The following is a 21,914-nucleotide window of genomic DNA, read 5'->3' as shown; positions in this document are numbered from 1 at the left end:
GTGTAAATCGTGTTCTAAGTAGTGTTACTTTCGGTTAATCTAAAAAGTCTAACACAAACGAGCCCAAATTTTGTGTTGAATTTGCTAAAGTAAGTATTTAATTTAGCACAGAAAATAATGGAAGGACTGCGAAACCTCAGAATCAACCGAGGGGCTGGATCACTATGGGTTTTATTTTTTTTATAAACGGAACTTACGTGTTGTTCTTTCTATCAGTATACCTTCAACAACACAAGGAAAGACGCAATATGGTCTTTTTTTCAAACTTTTCTGCCGAATCTGAACAACACTCATTGGCAGCACAGAGCAAAGTATTGAGAGTTCACGCCTCACGCCTTCGCGCCTTCAATTTTGCACATGCAACACGGACATCCATCGAGTACGAATAGTTGTATCTCTGCGCCGTCCTTCTCTGCGCTCGTGCGCTCTGTCACGCGTCCTTCCTCTTGCTGTATTACCATATGTTGTAGATGGTTCCGTTAGCTTTATTTGTAGTAGTGCTTCAGTTAGGTCTAAACCAACGCTCATTATCTCTAAGTGCCAACCAGTTTTCTGAGAAAGGCGATTTTCTTAGAAAAATGCAATTAAAAGCTGTAGTGATGTCACTTTTCAAATAAAACTGGGTCCAAAATTTTCCCATGCCTGCTGCCTGTGCACCGCTGATTTTTGTGTTGTTTGAGCTTCTACATCTGTAACCAACCTTAAATTATGTTTATCACCCTCTAGTTTTCCAATTTTTTCTCCAATTTCTTCTAGAGCACATAAAAATGAGAAACAACATAAAATAATGTTAAAAGGAACTATTTTGCTCGCAAAATTTATGCTTAAGTTCCTTTTAACATTGATTTGTCTATATATTCAACATATCTACACGTGTTTAGCCGATACGCTTTCATTTACTAAACCCTGATGGACTAAAATGATATTTTATATTAACAATTTATACATAAGTTTTATTTTCATTCAAACCGTACAGCTATAACAAGATTTTGACATGATTAATTTCTCAATTACAATTCACCTCAGATTCACAGCTATCAATTTTTAGTTTTGATGAACATTCCAGTTTCCATGCACAAACATGCGTGTTGGTGGATTTGTGCTAAAATGAACTATCAACGAGTAACTTAAATCAAAAGGAACTATAAGGAATTCGAACCCTCCGCGGGACTCTACCAAGGAATTCCTTTTGATTGAAATATTCTTTACAAAGTTTCTTTCAGCAATATTGTTGCTGAGGCATCTACCAACAATTGGATTACATGATGATGATTTTGCAATGAGGAACACGATTTTTGGCTCATTTTAGAAACAACACACATGCCATTGGTTTCCGTATGCAGATATGTACTTGCATCGGTTAGCCAGAGATACTTATTGGAAAATGTAATCCAATTCCTCGTCATCGAACACTCTGTCCAAGTTTTGCAATCTAAAAAGAAAATGGTCAGCAAGACTTGATTGTCATGTGACTCATTGACTTTCGCTGTAAACGCAGACCTCCTCATCTTATTTGTCTCGAGTGAAAATTCCATTTTTTGTGGAAGTTTGGCAGCAGAGTGTCGGTCGCGGTTGTAGGAAGGGCGGCGCCGCGTCGGAATTTCTGGCAATTTTCGCATACCGGACTCGCGCGTAACACGTATTGCCTAACTTTCATTATTAAATGAATAGGCATCGCCGGGCAAAATAAGAGAACCCCGGACAAAGGTCTCCTCCTACAGAGAATATCTTCGATCGAGAAATGGGTCTTCGTGGTTTTGATCAGAATGAGAAGTACTTCTCTTCCGCTTCAAGGCAAACGGCCCACAACAAAAATAATATTCCGTGCACCACATTAGATTTAATTAAAAAACGGGCATATTTGGACTATTTCTGCCAAACGGAGCTATGTGCATTATGACGTGAGCCCTGTTATGCATATATTTTTATGGGCCTCAGGGTTCACGTCTTAATGCATATTCTTTCGTTTGGCAGAAATACGTCCATTCAAAAGCTGTGCGCATACGTTTTGAATGTAACATAATTCTTTTTGCTTTAATTAATTTTCACATTGTTCTATTTAGCAGAAATATGTCCAATTAATGTTCATTTGATTTACCACTGTAGATAGGTGTTTTATGGATGATCCAGAAATCGTTCCTTTTCTTACAAAATAAATGTCATTTAAGGTTGTATCTCCTGTGTAATGCACATGTCTCCATGACTTAATGCACATTCTTTCGTTTGGCAGACATACGTCCATTTAGGAGCTGTGCGCATACGATATGAGTGTAACACAGTTCGTTTTGCTTTAAGTAATTTTCACATTGTTCTATAAAGCAGAAATATGTCCAATTGATGTTCAGTTGATTTACATCTGTAGATAGGTATTTCTATGGATGATCTAGAAATCGTTCCTGCTTGCAAAATAAATGTGATTTATGGTTGTATCTCCTGTGTACACCGGACTCTTGAGTTTAATATTAAGATGTATCATTAATGTAATTCTCTCCGTCCGGTACAACATCCTCATTTCCCTTGCAAGACTTGACTGGATTTATAATATTATAGTGTCAAGACAAAGCTAGGTTGAAACCCAAGGAAGACAGGGAAGAGGGAAAATTGAGGACCTGGAAGAGAGTTACTTTACTCGGGGAAAATGTGGAGGGCCTTGAAAAACATAAACGACATTGCGCTCATCTTAACAAAAGGGAGCTTAGAGAGACGAGGAGTGCACCAGTTACCAGTTACAAGATGCAGCCGTTGAGACTTGAGAGGAGTAAAAACACCCCGGTGAAAAAAAATTACCACGTTGCCACATCAAGACCTTTCACGGCTCCATAGACAAAATCAGATCCTGAGCGAATTTTCACGATCAACGACACGTTTTCGAATTGTATTTGACGCTTCATCGTTTCCTGCACAAAATAGCGTAATGTATTTTCAAAGCTGCAGTATGTCCTCTCTCGAGTTGTATTTTTACTTGAAAAATTTTGAGCGTTTCCAGCAGACAAACAACTTCCAAATTTTACTACTGTTTCTTCTGATTACGCCCAAAAATCAGCAAAATTTTGAACGAAAATTGTACCGTGATATTCTCGTTACATATCATTTTTAAAGACAATTTTGCAACCTTAATTTTAATTTAAGTTTTATCGCCGAGAAAACGACGAGCTGTTCATTTTTTATCAACTTCCATCCTTTTGGAGATCTCAAATGAAACCGTTGAATTGTAACGAGTATAACTCCGAGCTATAACCTGCGGAAGTGTATTAATAAATCAAATTGATGTAACCGGTGGCAAAAAAACTTCAGCCAATTTCTGTCACTGTGGGGTCCCTAAAATATATTGTCCCTAAATGCGTTTCGCACATTATGCATGTTAGGCACCCTAACGTGCGCAAGCCAGAAGTAATCTGCGAAATCATAAGTGTTCGTTTAAAACTTTGCCGAACAGGGTCAGAAAACTCCGAGTTTGTCAGAAACCTCCGAGTCTGTCAGAAAACTCTGAGTCTGTTGGAAAACTACGAGTCTGTCAGATAACTCCGAATCTGTCAGAAAACTTCGTGTCTGTCGGAAAAATCCGAGTCTGTCAGAAGACCCCGAGTCTGTCAGACTGTTGGGCTAATCCCTGTTTTTTTGCTCTCTCCCGTTGGCAAAGATTTGACAATCGGTGGCTGGTGTGTTGGAGGAAAACGCTGTCTCGACCAGGCACTCGTGGAAAAGTGCTTTATTAAATGGATTTTTCATGTCCTATTTATTTTGCCTCGTGGTATGCGCTCCACTTGAGTCCCGAGTCCCGACTCCGGTGGTTCGAGTTCGACATCCTCATCCACCTTCGCGGAATTCTCCGCCGGATTCGCCGACAGCACTCCGCCCAAACCGCGGGTCATTCCCAGATTAAGCCGCAGGGCTGCCAACCGCCAGGAGAAAACCCCTCAAATTCCCACTGCACTCATTTCCCGGAACTAGTACCAAATTTCGGAATTTTTGAGATTTTTCTAAAAAAATTTCGGAATTTTTGAAATTCTCGAAATACTCCTCATCTTTTGCATTTATAGGAACTTTCTCAACACTTTTGAAAAAATCGGTAAATAATCCCGGAACTTTTGACGGTCATGGAGAGGGAAAAACCGGAACAAAAAAGTTCCGAATCCTGGAACTTTTGACGGAAATGGAATGTGAGCACTGCAGTGACGTGGTTTACTTTGCGATAAATCGATTGATCTACCATTTAAACCTATGGAAAAGGATCGATTATTAGGGTGTTCGCATTGAACACCCTAATAATCGATTCTTTACCACAGTTTACATTGAGAAATATCGATAATCGATCATTCACGCCTCGCTACTGGAGCACTGCAAATGCGTGAGGAGACCGCCGACAGGAAGACTTCAAGGAAGAAAAAGAGGGTAAAGGGGCAGAGAACGCAGAATAAGAAAGAGGAGAAAGAGAGGTAGGAGAGAAGGAGGAAGAGGAAAAGACGGGGAAAAAATAAATTGTTCCTCTTCAATTAATTTTCTTTGACCACATCTTCTTCTTATTCCTCTGCTTATCTTTTCTCCTTCCTGTCATTTTTCTTTATGCTCTTCTTCCCTTAAGAAACGACCAAGTTAGTCGGCCTGAAAATGGTATCAACATGGTACCATTATAATGTCAACGTCTTTAGCCATCAAAGAGTTGACATATATGAATGACGTGACTTATTGTTAGTGTCAATATTTGTTAGCGCAACATCGTGATAAAAAAAGTGAGGAAAATCAATCATCCTTCATTTCAGGGGTTATGCAATTTTAGTTACCGAGGAGTTAACATGGTTGTAATTTCTCAACACCATGGGACGTGACGAACGCTACAATTTGTAACTTGGGATGATAGATATCATAGCTGAAAGCTTTCTAAGACAGTTTTAGTCAATTAAAACCAATTTGATAACATGGTTTGCACCATGTTTTGAAACAAGCTCGATCAAAAAATGACAATGGTTGTAACAACATAATTTCAATACGGTACCAACATGATCGTTTTCGGAGGGGCCTTTTCCTAGACTATTTCTCATTTTCTCCCTTCTATTTCTTCTTTTATCATTCTTTCTTGCGATTTTCGATACTTTCTTACCTGACAAATGGATGGTGAAACTGCAGAAATGCGCATCTCGGTTTGCAGACTTACTGGCGTGCTTTATTTTCTAAATGGAAAATAAACTGAACGTCATTTTTTGAAAATTTCAGTGATTTATCTTGTCTTTATGAAGATTATTGTGTAAAAACTTCAAGCGATGGTATTGGTTTCGGCCTCCATTTAAAAAACAACATAGTAGAGGAGATTTCAAGAAACAGCAACCAAGATATTTTACAAATTAAATGTTACAAATAAATCAGATCAGCGTTCGTTCAAAATCTCACAATTAATTCGCAAAAAGCGACAACGCAGATGATACCTCACTCGGTCGAACGTAAGAAACATCTTCCCCGAATTGGTCGCTTAACGAGAAGCACCCGTTTTCGACTTTGATCATGTTTTGGGCGTTCGGCGGTGGTGTTCGGTGGAAGGGGGGGGTGGAAGGAGGGTCCAAAATATTTGCCCGGCAAACAGCGTCACTTGTCTCTCCTAGCCGGCGCGCAATCTCGCAAAAGCTGCATTGAGTAAATTTGGACGCGGGTGCAGCCGGCGCGGATCGGAGGGGGGTGGAAGGGGGTGGAAGGGGGTGGAAGGGGGGCTCTCGTCGCGGGCGGGGAACGACTCAGGTGACAGGGATGTTGATTAGATAGCGCGGGCGTTGAGAGTCGCGGTGGCGAGGGGGGGGGGGGGCCGCGGCGAGAAGCCGAACAAACTTACAGGTGCCGTTCCCTGCTGTGCAGTCACGAAATTCCCGATTCCCGCCTATGGTTCGCCATCTCGGGTTGAGCTTTTAACATCCCTTTACGATCTTACCGCATGCGGAGGATCAAAAGTAAAATTAAGTTCGTTTAAAATACCCGAACTTTGTGCTTTTGAATGGCCCACCAATTCGTCATTTCCCCCACGAAAGAACGTAAGTACGTTCCACTGTTGCCAAGTTTGCCATTGAAAATTGCAATTTTACCTTCCTTGGACAAAGTGAAACTTTGACTTATTTTTCTTCAGATCTTGTACAAAAATCAGAAAAATGTTGAACAAAAATTATACAAGTACCCTCTTGAAAAAAATTGGACTAAGCAGCATTTTTACTTTATCAGGTTGCTGATTTTTCTAGAATGTAACTCACTTTTCTTCTTTTGGTCCCGATGTTGTCTTGATGTCTTGAAGCTTTTAATGTTTTTTATTACGTATTTCGTTTGATAACATCGTAATTCGCTATTCCTACTAACCTGAAGATGAACGCTTATAAGCGTTCGAAATGATCATCGTCTAACAGAATTTCATTCAAGACAACAGCAGGACCGAAAAAAAAAGTGAGTTACATTCTAGAAAAAATGGATTGTTCGAGTTAATTTTGAAACCTCAGAATAGAGTTACGTTTTTTCGTTCGAGAAACGACGAACCGTAGCTTCATTTCAGCCAACTCTTTGGGGGAGAGGGTCGGCAAAAGTAGGGATCAGAGTATCTCAAAATGGTAAATTACCGGGAACAGGAAAATTCCGCGGGATTAAAAATTGGAAAAATACCCCGGAACTATTGATACAGTTTCCGGACATTATTAGAAAAATTATCGATGGCTCCTTTAAACTGCGCGTTTTTACTGTCTCTACATGCAAACGCTCGTGTGGGAGTTTTTCCGTTAAAAAGTCGAGAGAAAGAAGATATTAGCCGGAAATTTCTGGGAATTTTTCGGAAAAATTAACCATGTAACATGATGATGGTTCAGTTTGAACTTTTCTCACAATTTTACTAAAACAAAACGTAAAATTAAGCCTGTAGAATTTTAATGTTGCACAATGAGCTAAAAGGAAGTCCGGATCCGATCTCTGGCTAATACGCAAGCATACATAATGTTGATCCCAAAATTCCTCTTTACTCTCCTTCTTCATTGCTCCTTCCAAGTGGTATAAAGGCAGATTAAATGTGTTATGATGGTATTAAACAATCAAACATTTTCGAAATCCTCGCAACACGTTGCAAATCATTTCTGGCTGAAAAACTTCAAGAATTCCCTATATGAATCCTTCGTTCACGCGTATGAGCTGCGCCAAGCCCTTGGGATTCCACTCCAGCAGTACTACGTAAAACAACATTAAGTGCATTCGAGCCTGAGCCTAATTTGGCACGCATCTTTAGACGTATCGCGGCTCACATGCTACTGTTTTCCTGAGGAAATCCACATTTACTGAACGAGGCAATAAAGCGGAAGTGGATTCGAGCCTGAGCCAAGATCAACCTGTATTCTTAGCGCTTTGCGCCTCACATACTGCTATTTTCTTGGGGAATTTCATCCCTATAGTCCCGCTTAAAACAACAGTAAGTACATTTGAATTTGAGCCTTGCTTAGCTGGTATTTTTAGCCGCTTCGCGGCTCACTTACTGCCGTTTCCCGGAGAATGAATCAGCCCGGGGACAAGGAGCGCGCGGCATTTTTCATTTAGTCTTAACGGAGGCTTAACAGCTGAAAATGAGGCTTTAAACACTCTTAATATGCATAAAAGGGCGGATAAATAATGGAGCCGTGAACTTTTGGGGGCCTCCGAATCGAATTAACCCATCGCCGCACAGAGGAAAAAGCCATTCGGAGGAGTCGCTCATGATTTTTTGACTAAAAGTTCGAATTTAGATGTTTTTCCGTCTTGATATCAATGTTGAGGAGTGATGTCAATGTGGATCCAGAGGGAGCGTACGCCCTCCCCCCTCCCATATGCCCGGGAAAAAAAGAAGGAAAAAGGAAAGAAAGAAAGAAGAAAGAAGGACGCTTATATTTGGACGTATTACTGTCACACGGAATTATGTGCATCACGACATGAGCCCAGGGACCCTTAAAAATATATGCGTAACAGGGCTCACATCATAATGTACATAAATCGTTTAACAGAAATGCGTCTATTTGGTAATTTTATTTATAACAAAATTGACTCAAACTGCATGTTAGATGCTTTAAAATTTGAATATTTTCGAGGGGAGAAAGCCCCCCTAGATCTCCCTCACGCACCCCCATTCGAAGTTTCTGGATCCGATCCTGGGAGATTCTTGATGAAAATTTTACGAGAAAACCAATGGAACCATTTTCAAGCTTCTCAGTTTCATATTGACGTGAATGGAAGTTTTCAAAGTTGCCACGTCATTTCGGAGTGAGCATAGGTGTAACTACTGCAAGTTGTTTAAACTTAAACAACACGGGGAACAAACAATGCATGATTGAGAAGTCAGAGAATCGAGGACTCATTTTTGTCTCCAGTTGAAACGAAATTGTATAATTTATTGCGAATAATTACGTTTTTCTTTTAGAATTTATCTTTGTTTTGTTGTGCAGCCTTTCCCAAAATTAATTTGTCATCACATTGTCTACTGGCACATTTTTCTCCCAAAGCTCTTCGCATTAACCACGGTATCACCGAGAAAAAAGATTGGTAGAATTTACCATTCCTTCACGCTGTATTTCACACAGCGTCAATTCAGAGTCAATTCTGCCAGAAGAAAGGTGAACGTTACTATATACTGGTACAGGTAATTATTCCTCTGGTAAAATCGACTTTGAATTCACGCTGTGTAAAATACAGTGCGAAGGAATGGTAAATTCTACTAATATTTTTTTCCTCACATCCAACTTACATGGAGAAACACAACATTTTTCGTGTGAGCGGCAAATTCAAATTTCCCGGAACCAATGTATAATAAAAACGTTAAAATCTTAGTTTGGAGTTAATTTCAGTAATTTTCGTTGCGCCAGTCGTCTTATATGCAAAATTATGGTTAAGATGCATGTAACAGAATTCTTCAATTCGCACTAACAATTCGAAATACCAGCGAAACACAAAAAATTAACCTCACATTCAACTAACATGGTGGCAAAACAATCATCGTTTCCAACATGTTGCTCGAAACCTCTCCAGTTCATCCACCAACTCCACTGTGCGCCGAGCTCAGTTACCCAGTTCAGCGGCTGAAAAATTAACCCCCGCTTGAGCTTCCGGCTTCATTAGGAGTCGCTTCAATTCCTAATCAAGGAGCTCTGCGCTCGGTTTTCGGCGGAGAAAGGGTGTCGCGGACAGCCTTAAGAAATCCGTAACTCCGCTCATGTCGCCCCGTGGACAAAACCGCGTATCCCCCTCATCGCGCTTCCGTGGAACAGGACGGTGGATAGGGCTCACCCCGCGGTGGAGATAGGCGGTTGCGTCGGCGGGGCGACGATGTGTCGAGTTGGGCGGAATGCCGGGCCCGGGATATTTGCCAAAAGGCTGATAAATGGTCCTCGCAGGCCCTCTTTTAAACGGCGCTTTAATTTATGGATCCTCGATTCCCAAACCGGGGGGGGGGGGGGGGGGGGTTTGGTTTAATCGAGCGACGATTTCGAGTCGCAGGGAGTAAAAAAAAGAAAGGGGAGGAGGGGGCGGCGGTGAAATGGGTCGTTGCTTGTGTTGCGGAATCGAGGTTTGATGGATACGTATAAAAGATCCGCTCGCATGCCGGTTTTTTAAAGAGATTGCCCGTCGGGATGACGTCATTCGGAGACTTAGTGTGTGATTACTTACACCTCGAACAATGTCTTTTTTATTCGAAAATTGAGGGTCTTGGAGGACAAACGGCATAAATACAGTTTCTGAAAAAATTGAAAAATTCATGATTTAAAGAAACTAGTCTTAATTCATATTTTTTTAAAACTTTGCTCTTAAATTCCAATTTTTAAGCACCAAAAAGTTAATTTGACCTTTCTCTGCGGCATCAGGATCCAGGTAACTTAGAGACGTCAAACACGTATTCCTCGAAATGGCAAAAATTGCACTAAAGCGCCTTGTCTTACGAGCCTCTCAATTGAAAACATTGAGCATTTCTTTGATTAAATAATCTGTAGTCTCACTGCTCTGCTCCTGTCACCTTGAACAAACACCCTCCTCAATTTTGTTGTACTAAAAGAGCAGAGTAGGAGGCAGAATGCACTTTCGGTGAAGGTAGCAGTAAGAACAGTGCAGGATGCAGAATGCACTTTCGTTAGTAGGTCAATAGACCTCTGGTGAATTTTGACTTACAAATACACTGCCCCAAATGTAAATGAAGCGAAGAAACATGATTTGCATATAAAAAACGCAAAGAGGTAACTCAAAAACTGAGAAATGCGCAGTTCAAAAAGCCTCACTTATCCGCAAATTTAAAGCGCCTCGATTCTAAACGCCTCGCTTTCGCGCCAAACAGAGAAATTGGGGTATTTTTAATTCGCGGTGCGCTTTTCGAACCGCACATTTCTCAGTTTTTAAGTTAATTTTTCGCGTTTTTAATTTGCGCATCAGGTTCTACTCGCCATTTACCTTCCGATAAACGTATCCGCAATTCAAAATTATTTCATAGTTTGCGGACCCATTTTCGATTTTTAAAATCATCCCGACAAAAATCGCTCGACCGGAAACTTTGCCTCCGCGAACCAAAGTGCCTTTTTCCATGGTCATTCACATTTCGGCGGGTTATTTTTCTGTCCGATGAATCCGCTCGAATCCGAACATTGGACGATCTGATGGGACACATTCCCCGGAGAGACCGTGTGGCTGGACCGGAAAATGGTGGACAGAGCCGGCAAGCGCGCGGGGCGAGCGATTGATACGAGTATTGGGATAAACACGGCGAACGTATAATTACAAATAACGTCCCGTTGAAAGGGCGAATAAGCGAGAGAGCGCTTCTCGTAAACGCGCGCCCCCGATCCCGATTGCGTTTGCGATTGCATTAGAGCCAGAATTAATCTTTCATTCATACTCGCTTATTCACTCGCGCGTCCGAGCCAGCGCGTCTGCCCTCCCTCAAAACGCTCGCTTGTCTTGTTTTCCCAGCCAGCTTGCCATCCTATACAAAATCACTCTTTTTAACAAGTATACAGGGTTGTCACAGAGTTTAAATATTAAAATTCCCGGATTTGTCCCTGATTTTCCTAAAAAAATTTGAGGAATGTAAAATTGTAAATATAAAAATGTAAAATGTGAATTTTGTAACTTGTCTTGTTTTCCTAGCCAGCTTGCCATCCTATACAAAATCACTCTTTTTAACATGGATACAGGATTGCCGCAGAATTTAGATATTGAAATTCCCGGATTTCCAGAATTAGTATTTCCACAGAGATCGCGTCAGGAATGAGACAGTACGGGAGATCATGGATGCCGAATAGTCCGACGTGCATGACATTTTGGGGAAACAACTTATTTGGAATGGTCATGTTCAGAGAATGGCAGGAGACAGGTTGCCGAAGAAGGTCCTTGATTGGGTTTCTCCTGGGAGGAGGCGCTGAAGGCGTCCAATGAGAGGTTGGAGGGAGGGGATTAAATCAGAAATTTTAAGGTGCTCAATGCCCCAAGGGTTGTGGTTCGACAGAGAGCAGTGGAGGTTAGGGCGCCAGGGAGTGATATAGAGCGACCTATATGTATGTAAATTACTCCCTGATTTTCCTAGGACATTTTTAAAAAAATGTAAAATTGTAAATGTAAAAATGTAAAATGTGAATTTTGCAAAATTTCTTGACGCTTATGGACATGCCAGATGATTTTAAAGACGTTATTTGGAATAGTTACCGCGTAAAATCTGTCGTTCCAATTGTCAAGCCCATTCTGGAAAGCAAATGAAGGTCATTAAACAATTTTTCCCTGATACTTTCGTCATTTTCTTTTACTCTTCAAAACTCCCCGATTTTCCTTATATTCCCTGATCGTGGCAACCCTGTATATAGAGATGTCTAACGAACGATACGGCCTATCTGCAAACTGACGATTTCGCAGAATGGGCCTGTTGCAAACTTTTGCTAGAGCAAAAATAAGAGTTGTTTCTTGTAGATAATGCCTCAAAAATCACGATGAGCGCATCGGCAAAGTCTGAAATGCACTCATAACTTCACAATCTGCGTAAGAAATTTGCGTTTTTTTAAGCTTCCCGCTTCAAAAACGATACTACGGCATAGGTGAACATTTTGTTAGAGGAGTCGCTCCATCGTCGGCAATATTCATCATGGCCGACGCTTGCACGCAGTTCCGCGCGTAATTCAAGGAGAGTTCAAGGTCAATCAATTCGGGCGTGGAAAATATGAACGTTAACACACCGATTGTCATCTTGTCTGATCCAGTTCAGGTGTTATCTCGTCCCATCAAACGTGTTTTGGCGGATTGCCGTCGGCCATGATGAATACTGCCGACGATGGAACGACTCCTCTAACAAAATGTTCACCTGTGCCGTAGTATCGTTTTTGAAGCGGGAAGCTCAAAAAACCGCAAATTTCTTACGCAGATTGTGAAGTTATGAGTGCATTTCAGAGTTTGCCGATGCGCTCATCGTGATTTTTGAGGCATTATCTATAAGAAACAACTCTTAGTTTTGCTCTAGCAAAAGTTTGCAACAGGCCCATTAAGAGAAAACTTCGCCATTGTCGTAAATTTCAGATTAGATTCGCAATAATTTCATACATTGCAGCGTCATTGTAGCACTCTCCTGCAGAATTGGGAAAAAACTAAAATCATCAACTTGCGACTTTCTTTAGAGAATGCGGTAAATTCGCTAACAAATTTTATGCCAAAATCGTCAGTTAGGTGGTTTTGTTCGTTAGCCCTCGATAGACACATCGGTAAAATGGCGCCGCCGTATTCATGGTCGTTCCTAGAACACTTCCTTTCCTGAGTAAGCCAAAATGGTGTACATTGTGGTGTTACGTTGTGATGTTATAAGTGCGTTATAATTCGCCTTAATCTTGCCGTGCAGGCAAAATCACCTCCGCCGAGTTCGAATAGTTATCGCCTGCGCCTTGAATAGATCCATCTACTGAACACAACGGTCATACGAATTTACGGCAAGAAAAAATGATGTGGAGATCGCCTTCATCTTACCGTATAGGCAAAATCACTTCCGCCGAGATCGAATCGTTATCGCATGCGCCTTGAATAAATCCGTTTACTCAGCGTCCACGCAGCAATGGTCATATTCATGCGCGGCATCAAATTCCGGAAACAAGGCTGCGCAAGTCGCCTTCATCTTGCCGTGTAGGCAAAATCACTTCCGCGGAGTTCCGCGGAGAATAGTTATCGCTTGCGCCTTGCAGAAATTCATCAGCTAAGCAGATTTCTAACAGTACATCACAAAAAAACGGCCTTCACGAATGTCGAGTTAAATTCAACAAGTTAATTTGGAAATCATATTGTTGATATGATTTTCTTCCTAAAAAACTAAAAATGCAGAGGAGGGATGTTTACAGATTTTAACATTTTTGAGGTGTGTCACACCTTGCCCTTTACTGTAATCCTTGAATCTTTTCTTCCGAATTTTTTTAATTTTTCTATCGGCAAATCCTTGTTAACCTTGCAAGGATCTATTCCCGAAGTTATATCGTTGCATTTCACGCGAGAATCGTTGAAATTGTCCTTTATATGGGGACAAGTTCAAGATCTCCTTAAAACTCCCTATGACGCAGTGTAAACTATAAGTGGCTTCCGACGGAAAGTCGCTGTTTAAGAGACGACTTTACATACAACCAAAAGTATGTCTCTACTTTAAGGAAAATCTACCCTGAATTTAAACAGATGACGAAATACCGAACAAACTTTGCTAAATTACTGGTTTAAGTTTGAATTTTTGCGGGGAAAAAGAGGTTCAATACTGCAAAAGACACATTTTAGCTATTTTCTCAAAAAGCCAATGGCTATCAACAGGGAACACTACACGACGTTATAAGTTCAAGAATTATACTTGAATAAGTGAGTTTTACGGAAATAATGAGTACTTACAGTGGATGCAGTGTAAAAAACAGCAAAAGAAGATGGTGAACTTGAGTATATTTTCCATTTATCAGTCACGTGTTTGAGATATACCTGAAACAAACGATAAATCCATTTAAATTTACCTCGGAGTGTGATGTGATTGTTATTTAGAAGTATTTCTGCTAAACGGAGCTACGTGCATTATGACGTGAGCCCTGTTATGCATTTATTCTTATGGATCTCAGGACTCAAGCCTCAATGCACATAGCTCCGTTTGGCAGATATACGTCCATTTAAGATCACTCACTGTGCGGTATTTAATGCAACTGAACGAGAAAATACTGAAAGAGCACATCGAAGACGAGCGAGTTATTGTGAATCGAAGAAAAACACTCGTCTTCATTTCATAAGACAACATGACATTCTCATACCACGAAAAAATACATCCGAGCGATTCTGCTGAGACAGCCGAAGCGCCTACAATTTGGAGGATGAAATACGCACATCCTTCAAGCAGCAAAAGTTGTAGCCGAGCGCGGCGTTACCTTTGACAAAGTTGAATCTCCATCAATTTGTCGCTTGGCTGACATAAGGGCGTGACTACACATTGAGATGAGCCCGAAAAAACGTTGAATTTCATGGAGGACTGGGTTCATTGCAGAGTGTGGTTACGCCCTAATGTCAGATCGGCGACGAATATTGGTGTAAATTATGCAGCAGAGACATCCATAGAGTGCGAATAGTCGCGTCAAGATCAAAGTGTGGTTGTCATACTATACAGTTGAAAGTATTTCTGTCGAACGGAACTATTTGCATTATGACATGAGCCCTGAGATCCATAAGAATACATGCATAACAGGGCTCACGTCATTATGCGCATGGTTTCATTTGATAGAAATACGTCCAGTTTATACCTAAAAACCGGAAATGCGCAGTCTTACTTTTACATGCGTTCAAGATCACGATTAAAATGAAACATTTTGAGCAGCGCGGTCATTTTTACATCACCGTGAATTAACTCGGTAATGTTCCATTCCGTTTAAAGTCGGGGATTGCTGTATCGCATTACTGCGCATGGTTTTTAGAATTTACGTTAGGCACTATAATTTCAAAACATTGTCGAGTCCATTGGTGTAGATCGGAAATCCTACTTCCCTCATTTTTCAAATGATGATTATTTCGAAGGAAAATGTAATATTTCCATTTTTGAAGGAGGTGTGGAATTTTCTCTTATGACAAGTATCCTTACTGCGAGAGAGTGATTAAAACCTTAGAGTGAGCTTTTCTGGATGGACCATTCATTTTGCCACCCACCCATGTCATTTTTTACACGACATAAATGAAGACGATTAGAGCAGCCAGCGATATTTTTGACTGGTGTCATAGAAAGGTATCACCATGGATAGATATTCTTCAATAAGGACGGACACAATAGCCATTCATTCATGTCTGAATAGGTATATTTCCTTCAACAAATGCGTTTTATTGCAGCAGGGGCTGTCACCGTCCATAATATCCAACCACTTGTGGCTCAGCAGAAGCACACTATAAAGTAATGACGTTTATCACTTCAATATATTGTCCTCGATTTCTTTGCTTTACGAGATCCTCTTGAAATACACCTACGACTTTAGATACTCTAGAGACAGGCTCAATTTCCTTCGACAATAAACATCTTGGACTATTCGAGTTCCCACCTCTTCCATAAGATTTCACTACGAGCGAAAGTGTCATTATAAATATAATACGCCGCAAAATCCTTAGGAGGATGCAAAATTTCTTATGATATAATAGGAACTTTTTAGGTAGTCCCTGAACATTTTCACTCAAGTTTTCAGCGAATTGTATCCACAATATGTTCTAAATTATCTCAAAATTTCAAGAGAAAATATTTACAACTCTGCGTGCTAAGCAAGAACGCCGTAAATCTATCAAGATTTTCCGTCGTTTTTTTGGAACTTAACACTTTATAAAATAAAAATTGTTTTACCCATGCACCTTAAATTTTCAGATTAAGTTCTTAATAGTATTAGCAAAAAAATTCTGTAAAAATATCGTCCCAAGGTATAAAAGTTTTCCTACTATGATACACTGTTTCCAAAAAATGTAAAATAGCGTTTGCGGCGTTTTTGCGTTGTATTGCGATGTAGGAGATACTCTTCCTAGAAATAAACATTTTATTGTAGGGGAAATTGGCGACTGTCTGATGTTCACATACAGCATTTTTCTTCACAGTATTGCACAAAAGTCTTTTTTCTAAACTTGGAATAAAGTTATCAATGGCCAAAGCGCGAAACCACGCATTTCCATTACAGTGTTGCACAATTTCCGAAATATTATTTTCCGTAAGAAAATTAAACCGAATATTCTGCTGACAGAGAAGGAATTTCAATAGAGTTTGCGAGAAATTACATTGACTAGTTTTATGGAAAAAAAAAATTAAGTTCGATAGGAAGTCTGGAACGTTGCAAACGGAGATACGTGGTTTCGCACTTTAGCAATAATCGATATGAATGGTTTGCTTAAAGCTATTTGATTCGTCTTAAGCGCCCCATTTCAGGCGAAGCGCTGGGACGATGCATGAAATGCATGAAAGAGGAAATCTACAAAAAATAAGGGAGTACACCACTCGAGCATGTCCCGGTTCAGCTCCCGCCGCACAAGGGAGGGAATCATAGGCGAGGTCGGACATGGTGCAGCAACTTTATAAACTTGTGTCTTTGTTAGTACAAAACGTGGAATTTTAAAGGTGGTTACATTTGTTTGCTCGTATTCATCCCATTCGAAGTGTCGCAAGCGATCAGTAATCGTCGGCGATTTGGAAGCGGTTTAAGATTTTTTCAGATCAAGTGCATTGATTTGCATTGGCACAGTGACGGTTTTATGGAAAATGGCCTTCAAAATCATGATTTCGGCTTGGAGCGCCTTCAATTTTTGTGATACTCTACGCTGTGTCATGGAGTTAGTTCAATCAGTCCCATTTAAATTCAGATAAGGCCACAGATTTCACTACACGCTTTCCCGAACGTGTTCGTTACGATCAGGTTTTGCGGATGAAAGAATATCTAATCACGTTAAAGGCAAAATAATTAATGCTCAAATCTTATTCGCTTAGTTTTGAATTGTATGCTTTTCGATTTATTTTCTAGCGAGAAAAAACACTATAAGAAATGACCTGAACCGTATGTATCAGGTGGTGAAATGGTGCTAGGTCCACACCATTTCGCGGGGAAAACAAAGCCAAAAAGTTGCAAAAATTTCAAATAAAGTCAACAATTTTTGAGCTCTAATGCGTACCAGTACAAGTCTGAGGGGGAGGAGTGTTCAGCTGAGGCAGCTTGCGTTGGAATATTAAGTTGAGGTCATGCCGAGAGATCTACAACGTTTTGGGTTTTTTTGGACCTCATCAGTACATCACAATCATCAGTGAACCCAACTCAGCATCCCGCAAAATCCAAGACGCTATCGAGACGTCGTCATATGACGCGAGGCATGACGCAAAAAGTGTGATCCTCACGTCATCTACCGTCGCTGCTATACATCTCTCATACCAAAACAAGGGAAGCACGAACGAATTCATTCACTAGTGACTTGCCTACTTCCAGCGATTGCCAATTACCGGAGATAGAGGCATTATTTGAAATTAAAATGTGACAGGATGAACTTCTATGTAAGCAATTTTAGTCAAAAATTGTATGTGCGATCTCTCCCAAATAATTGACTAAATTTTGGAATAAGGAACCACGATTGGACTACATTCTGCAATTTGGAACTTCAGTTTTTGGCTCATCCGTAAAAAACCTATGTGCATGGAGAAATTCATGGCACATACGTTGTTTCTAAACTGAGCCAGAAATTGTAGTTCCTCATTGCAAAATGTGGTCCAATTTTTGGCTCATTTCAGAAACAACGTAAGCCCCATTAGTTTCTCTATGCTGATACGTGCTTTGGCGGATCGGGAACTTTTTGTCCCTCGTTGCAGAATGACGTCCAAATAGTTCCACTGCGCGACGCGAGGCGTCCGGCGACGAACAATGACCTGTCACATCCCGTTAGCCGCGCGGCGCTGAAGCGCGGACTTTTTTCAGGGCACCTGAAGGAGCGGCCGGGGCGGGAGGGGACGAGAGGGGGCGAAAGGGGGGGGGGGGGAATGGCGCGGATTCGCGGAGTCAGGTAATCCGCGATATAGAGCAGGACCGGGACCGGGACCGGGACGTCGCCGCGAAAGGATCGATACATAACTTTGTCACATTTTGTATCGAGCGCCTGCATTTTCGCGCCAACGGCGGAGGCGAAAGCGGTGGAGTCTCAAGATTTCGCAGCCCCCCCCCCCTCTCCCACCCGGTCGGCAGACAATGTAATTTGAATCATTCAAAAAGCGCGCTACGTGATTTCCTTCCGATCGGTCGCTCTTCGACTCCTCGTCGAGAGGATGTTGTCGGATTCGCCGTCAGAATCCGGAGTTAATACTTTGGATATGAAACTATGTAGGAGTTTTTTGCCACCCTGGAAAAAAAACACATTGGATCTAGAGCCCAGACTCTTAGAAACATTGACAAGAAAAAATACTCTTGATTCAATTAGATTTAAGCTTAAATCAAGAACCAAGCCTCTTGATTTGAGCGGATTTCCTTTTGATTTAAGCTTAAATCTGATTGAATCAAGAGTCCTTTTTCTTGTCCATATTTTTAAGAGTCTGGACTCTAGATCCGATGTGGTTTTTTTCCAGTGCAACGTGCGTTAAAAAAACTGAAAATCCCAGGGCATATCACGTCATAAACAGCATCCCAAGATATTACGTTTCGTATTTTCAATTTTTTCTTGTGGTAGACGATTGTAATTCCTTTCAATGACCCATTTCCAAAGTCATGCTGCTGAATTTTACCCGAGGAATGTAAGGATATTGTTCTTGGTAAGATGCTGTATTAAGGGTAGGACCCAGAGAATTGAAGGCAAATCGGACGTATGCCACGTATCGGAGTGTTATGCCAAACGGAACTATGTGCATTAAGACGCGAGCCCTGTTATGTACATATTCTCATGGGTCTCAGGGCTCATGTCTTAATGCACATAGTTCCGTTTGGCAGAAATGCGTCCGATTGGTAACACGCAAACCCTCGAACCCCATTCAAATTCGCTCTGATTCCTATATTGGACGTATTTATACGAAAGGGAACTAAGCGCCAAATTTCCAAATTTCAGTTTTTAACGGATCTGGATTCTCCATGTAATAGGCTGCTCTCACACGTAAATATGCCCCCAAAATACTAATTTCATCCCCTGGAATCAGCCCCTGAAAAATCGCAAAACAGGGAATCAGCGATTACGAATAAAATCAAAAGGAACTATATGTAATTCCCTTTGATTTAATGCGCTAACCCGGATTCCGAATTAAATCAAAAGGCGCTATCTCCACTTGAATCACTTGATTGGCGCGCGCGCGGCGAAACTTGGTGGAAACTTGGTGAAATTTAGTACCGGGGGGTATTTTTGGACGGGAAACTCGAATTTCGGGTCAAATTTTGAAAATTCAGAAATCCAAGATGGTGGACATGGCCTCAAATGCTATCTCGGCCCCTATCCAGCCGATCTTGGTGAAACTCGGTATCAGGGGGTATTTTCGGACGGGAAATTCGAATTTCGGGTCAAATTTTGAAAATTCAGAAATCCAAGATGGCGGACATGGCCTAAAATGCTATATCGGCCCCTATCCAGCTGATCTTGGTGAAACTTGGTATCAGGGGGTATTTTTGGACGGGAAACTCGAATTTCGGGTCAAATTTTGAAAATTCAGAAATCCAAGATGGCGGATGTGGCCTAAAATGTTATCTCCTATTTAAACGCGCATCGCCAAAAAATCCCAGATGTCGTCCCCTGAGTGACGGTCACATATCGACCGAGCGTTCCCTCTGGCTCGATCGATGTCAGTGTGCACTGACATAGACAAGGGGCTTTTAACGAGCGAACAAATTAACGAACCCATCGGAATCACTTAATTTTCATTAAAATCACTGTTAGGTACTTTATTGGAATCGGAACAGTATTTAGAAATTCATGAGTATTAAGAGCGCGCTGGAAGGATTACGTGGTCAAAAGCGTGACCGTCACCTAGGGGTTCGTCAGGCCCCATCTTGACTTCCTCGGAGACGCGAGTTTAAATGGGAGCTCAGAATACGCAACTTCGAACTTGTTTTCCGTGGGATAATAATGTTTCAAAAAATCGGAGAAAATTCCAGCGAACTGTGCGTACTCAATCCTCCAAAAAAATGCAAAAATTAAAAATTACTGAATAACCTCATTGTTAAAATTTTAAACTCCGATATGGCGGATGTGGCCTTCAACAATAGCTCAATGCCTGAATCGTTTGTGTGAAGTTCGGTATTAGGGGCTCAAAATGACAACAGAAACTGTTTTATTTAGATACGAAAATTTTAACATAGGTAATCAGCACATGAAGGGAATTCACGATCCGACGCTGCTAGGTAAACCACGCACCTCGACGAGGCGGTGTATTGTGAACGTACACGGAGAAAAAAACTTCGTGCGTGGGACCCGAAGTTTAGGTCATATGGATCTGTGAAGTTTTCGGATTGAGCATCTGAACACTTTCGGTCCAGCTGCTGAGGTTTTGATCACACATCTGAAACTTCAGTTCTTACATCTAAAGTACTTCGGTTTTCACATCCGAAAATTTCAGTTCTCATATCCGAAAAACTTCGGTTCTCACACCTGAAGACTTCAGACGTAAGAACTGAAGTTTCAGATGTGTGATCCGAACCTCGACAGCTAGACCTAAAGTGTTCAGATGCTCAATCCGAAAACTTCAGAGATCCATATGACCCAAACTTCGGGTCCCACGCACGCGTTTTTTTCTCCGTGTGGAGTGCCATATATTTAAAGTTTACAAACGTGGAAATTTCCGCATCTCATCCACATTGGCAAAGTGCAGCGGGAAAGCAGATTGAGGTTAGGTAGGTATATTTGGGCTCCCACCACCTCCGGCCTTCACAACCCGGCCCGTGCGCTTTACGCAGGTTCATTGGCGGCCATTCTAGACGTGTAGTGCGTTTGTTTAAGAAATAGCTATCATTTTAAGCCACATCCGCCATCTTGGATTTCTGAATTTTCAAAATTTGACCCGAAATTCGAGTTTCCCGTCCGAAAATACTCCCCGATGCGAAGTTTCACCAAGATCGGCTGGACAGGAGCCGAGATAGCATTTTAGGCCACATCCGCCATCTTGGATCTCTGAATTTTCAAAATTTGACCCGAAATTCGAGTTTCCCGTCCAAAAATACTCCCTGATACCGAGTTTCACCAAGATCGGCTGGATAGGGGCCGAGATAGCATTTTAGGCCATGTCCGCCATCTTGGATTTCTGAATTTTCAAAATTTGATCCAAAATTCGAGTTTCCCGTCCAAAAATACCCCCGTGTACTAAATTTCACCAAGTTTCCACCAAGCTTCGCCGCGCGCGCGTCAATCAAGTGATGCAAGTGGAGATAGCGCCTTTTGATTTAATTCGGAATCCGGGTTAGCGCATTAAATCAAATGGACCTACGTGCAAAAATCCCCTATATCTCGCTTAATATGCATTTTTTCCTAATTTTGGCAACGTACGTAATTAGAGGAACTCTTCAGCTTTCAAACAAGCTAAAGTAAACCAAAATCGGTCCATTAGTACGGAAACGCCAATTGTTTTAGTCAAACTTGCTTTACTGAGAAGTTTGGAAATGGCGTTTAGCGCCTTTTCGCATAAATACGTCCATATGATCGTCAGTTCGCAAATACCTCAGTGCTCTTGGAGCTACCGCTCAGCTTGTTCAGTGGTCCATCAGCTCACGCTGGCAACAGAGAAGCAAGTTTTCCACAGATTTCATAAATGTATTTTTCCGAGTTACACTTTCGTAAGTTTTTCAGTCCACGGATGCCTTTCAGGAGGGATAAGTATCGAACAGCAAACCCCTCTTCCCCGCCCCTTCCCCTCAATCCTCTTCCCTCCATAAGGGTCCAATGAAGAGCTGAAAGCAGTGTGATTCCGATTTCAAGACTCACCAACTAACGTAACTTTCTTACAACTCCAAGTAAAT

General features: G+C 41.3%; 1 protein-coding gene across 3 annotated transcripts in view; it reads right to left on the bottom strand.

The window, feature by feature from the left end:
* The window catches only part of LOC109030447 (limbic system-associated membrane protein), a 688,975-nt gene that overhangs the window by 331,518 nt on the left and 335,543 nt on the right, over positions 1-21,914 (bottom strand). For all 3 annotated transcript variants that reach the window (XM_072303110.1, XM_072303109.1, XM_072303108.1), the window contains one exon: positions 13,852-13,935. In XM_072303110.1, coding sequence (XP_072159211.1) covers positions 13,852-13,909 — 58 coding nt within the window. In that variant the 5' untranslated portion in view covers positions 13,910-13,935. The remainder of the gene's footprint in view (positions 1-13,851; positions 13,936-21,914) is intronic.

Source organism: Bemisia tabaci, chromosome 8 (assembly GCF_918797505.1).
Source record: "Bemisia tabaci chromosome 8, PGI_BMITA_v3".
NCBI lineage: Eukaryota > Metazoa > Arthropoda > Insecta > Hemiptera > Aleyrodidae > Bemisia > Bemisia tabaci.
Note: the sequence above shows the minus strand (reverse complement) of the source record. Positions and strands in the feature narration are given on the sequence as shown.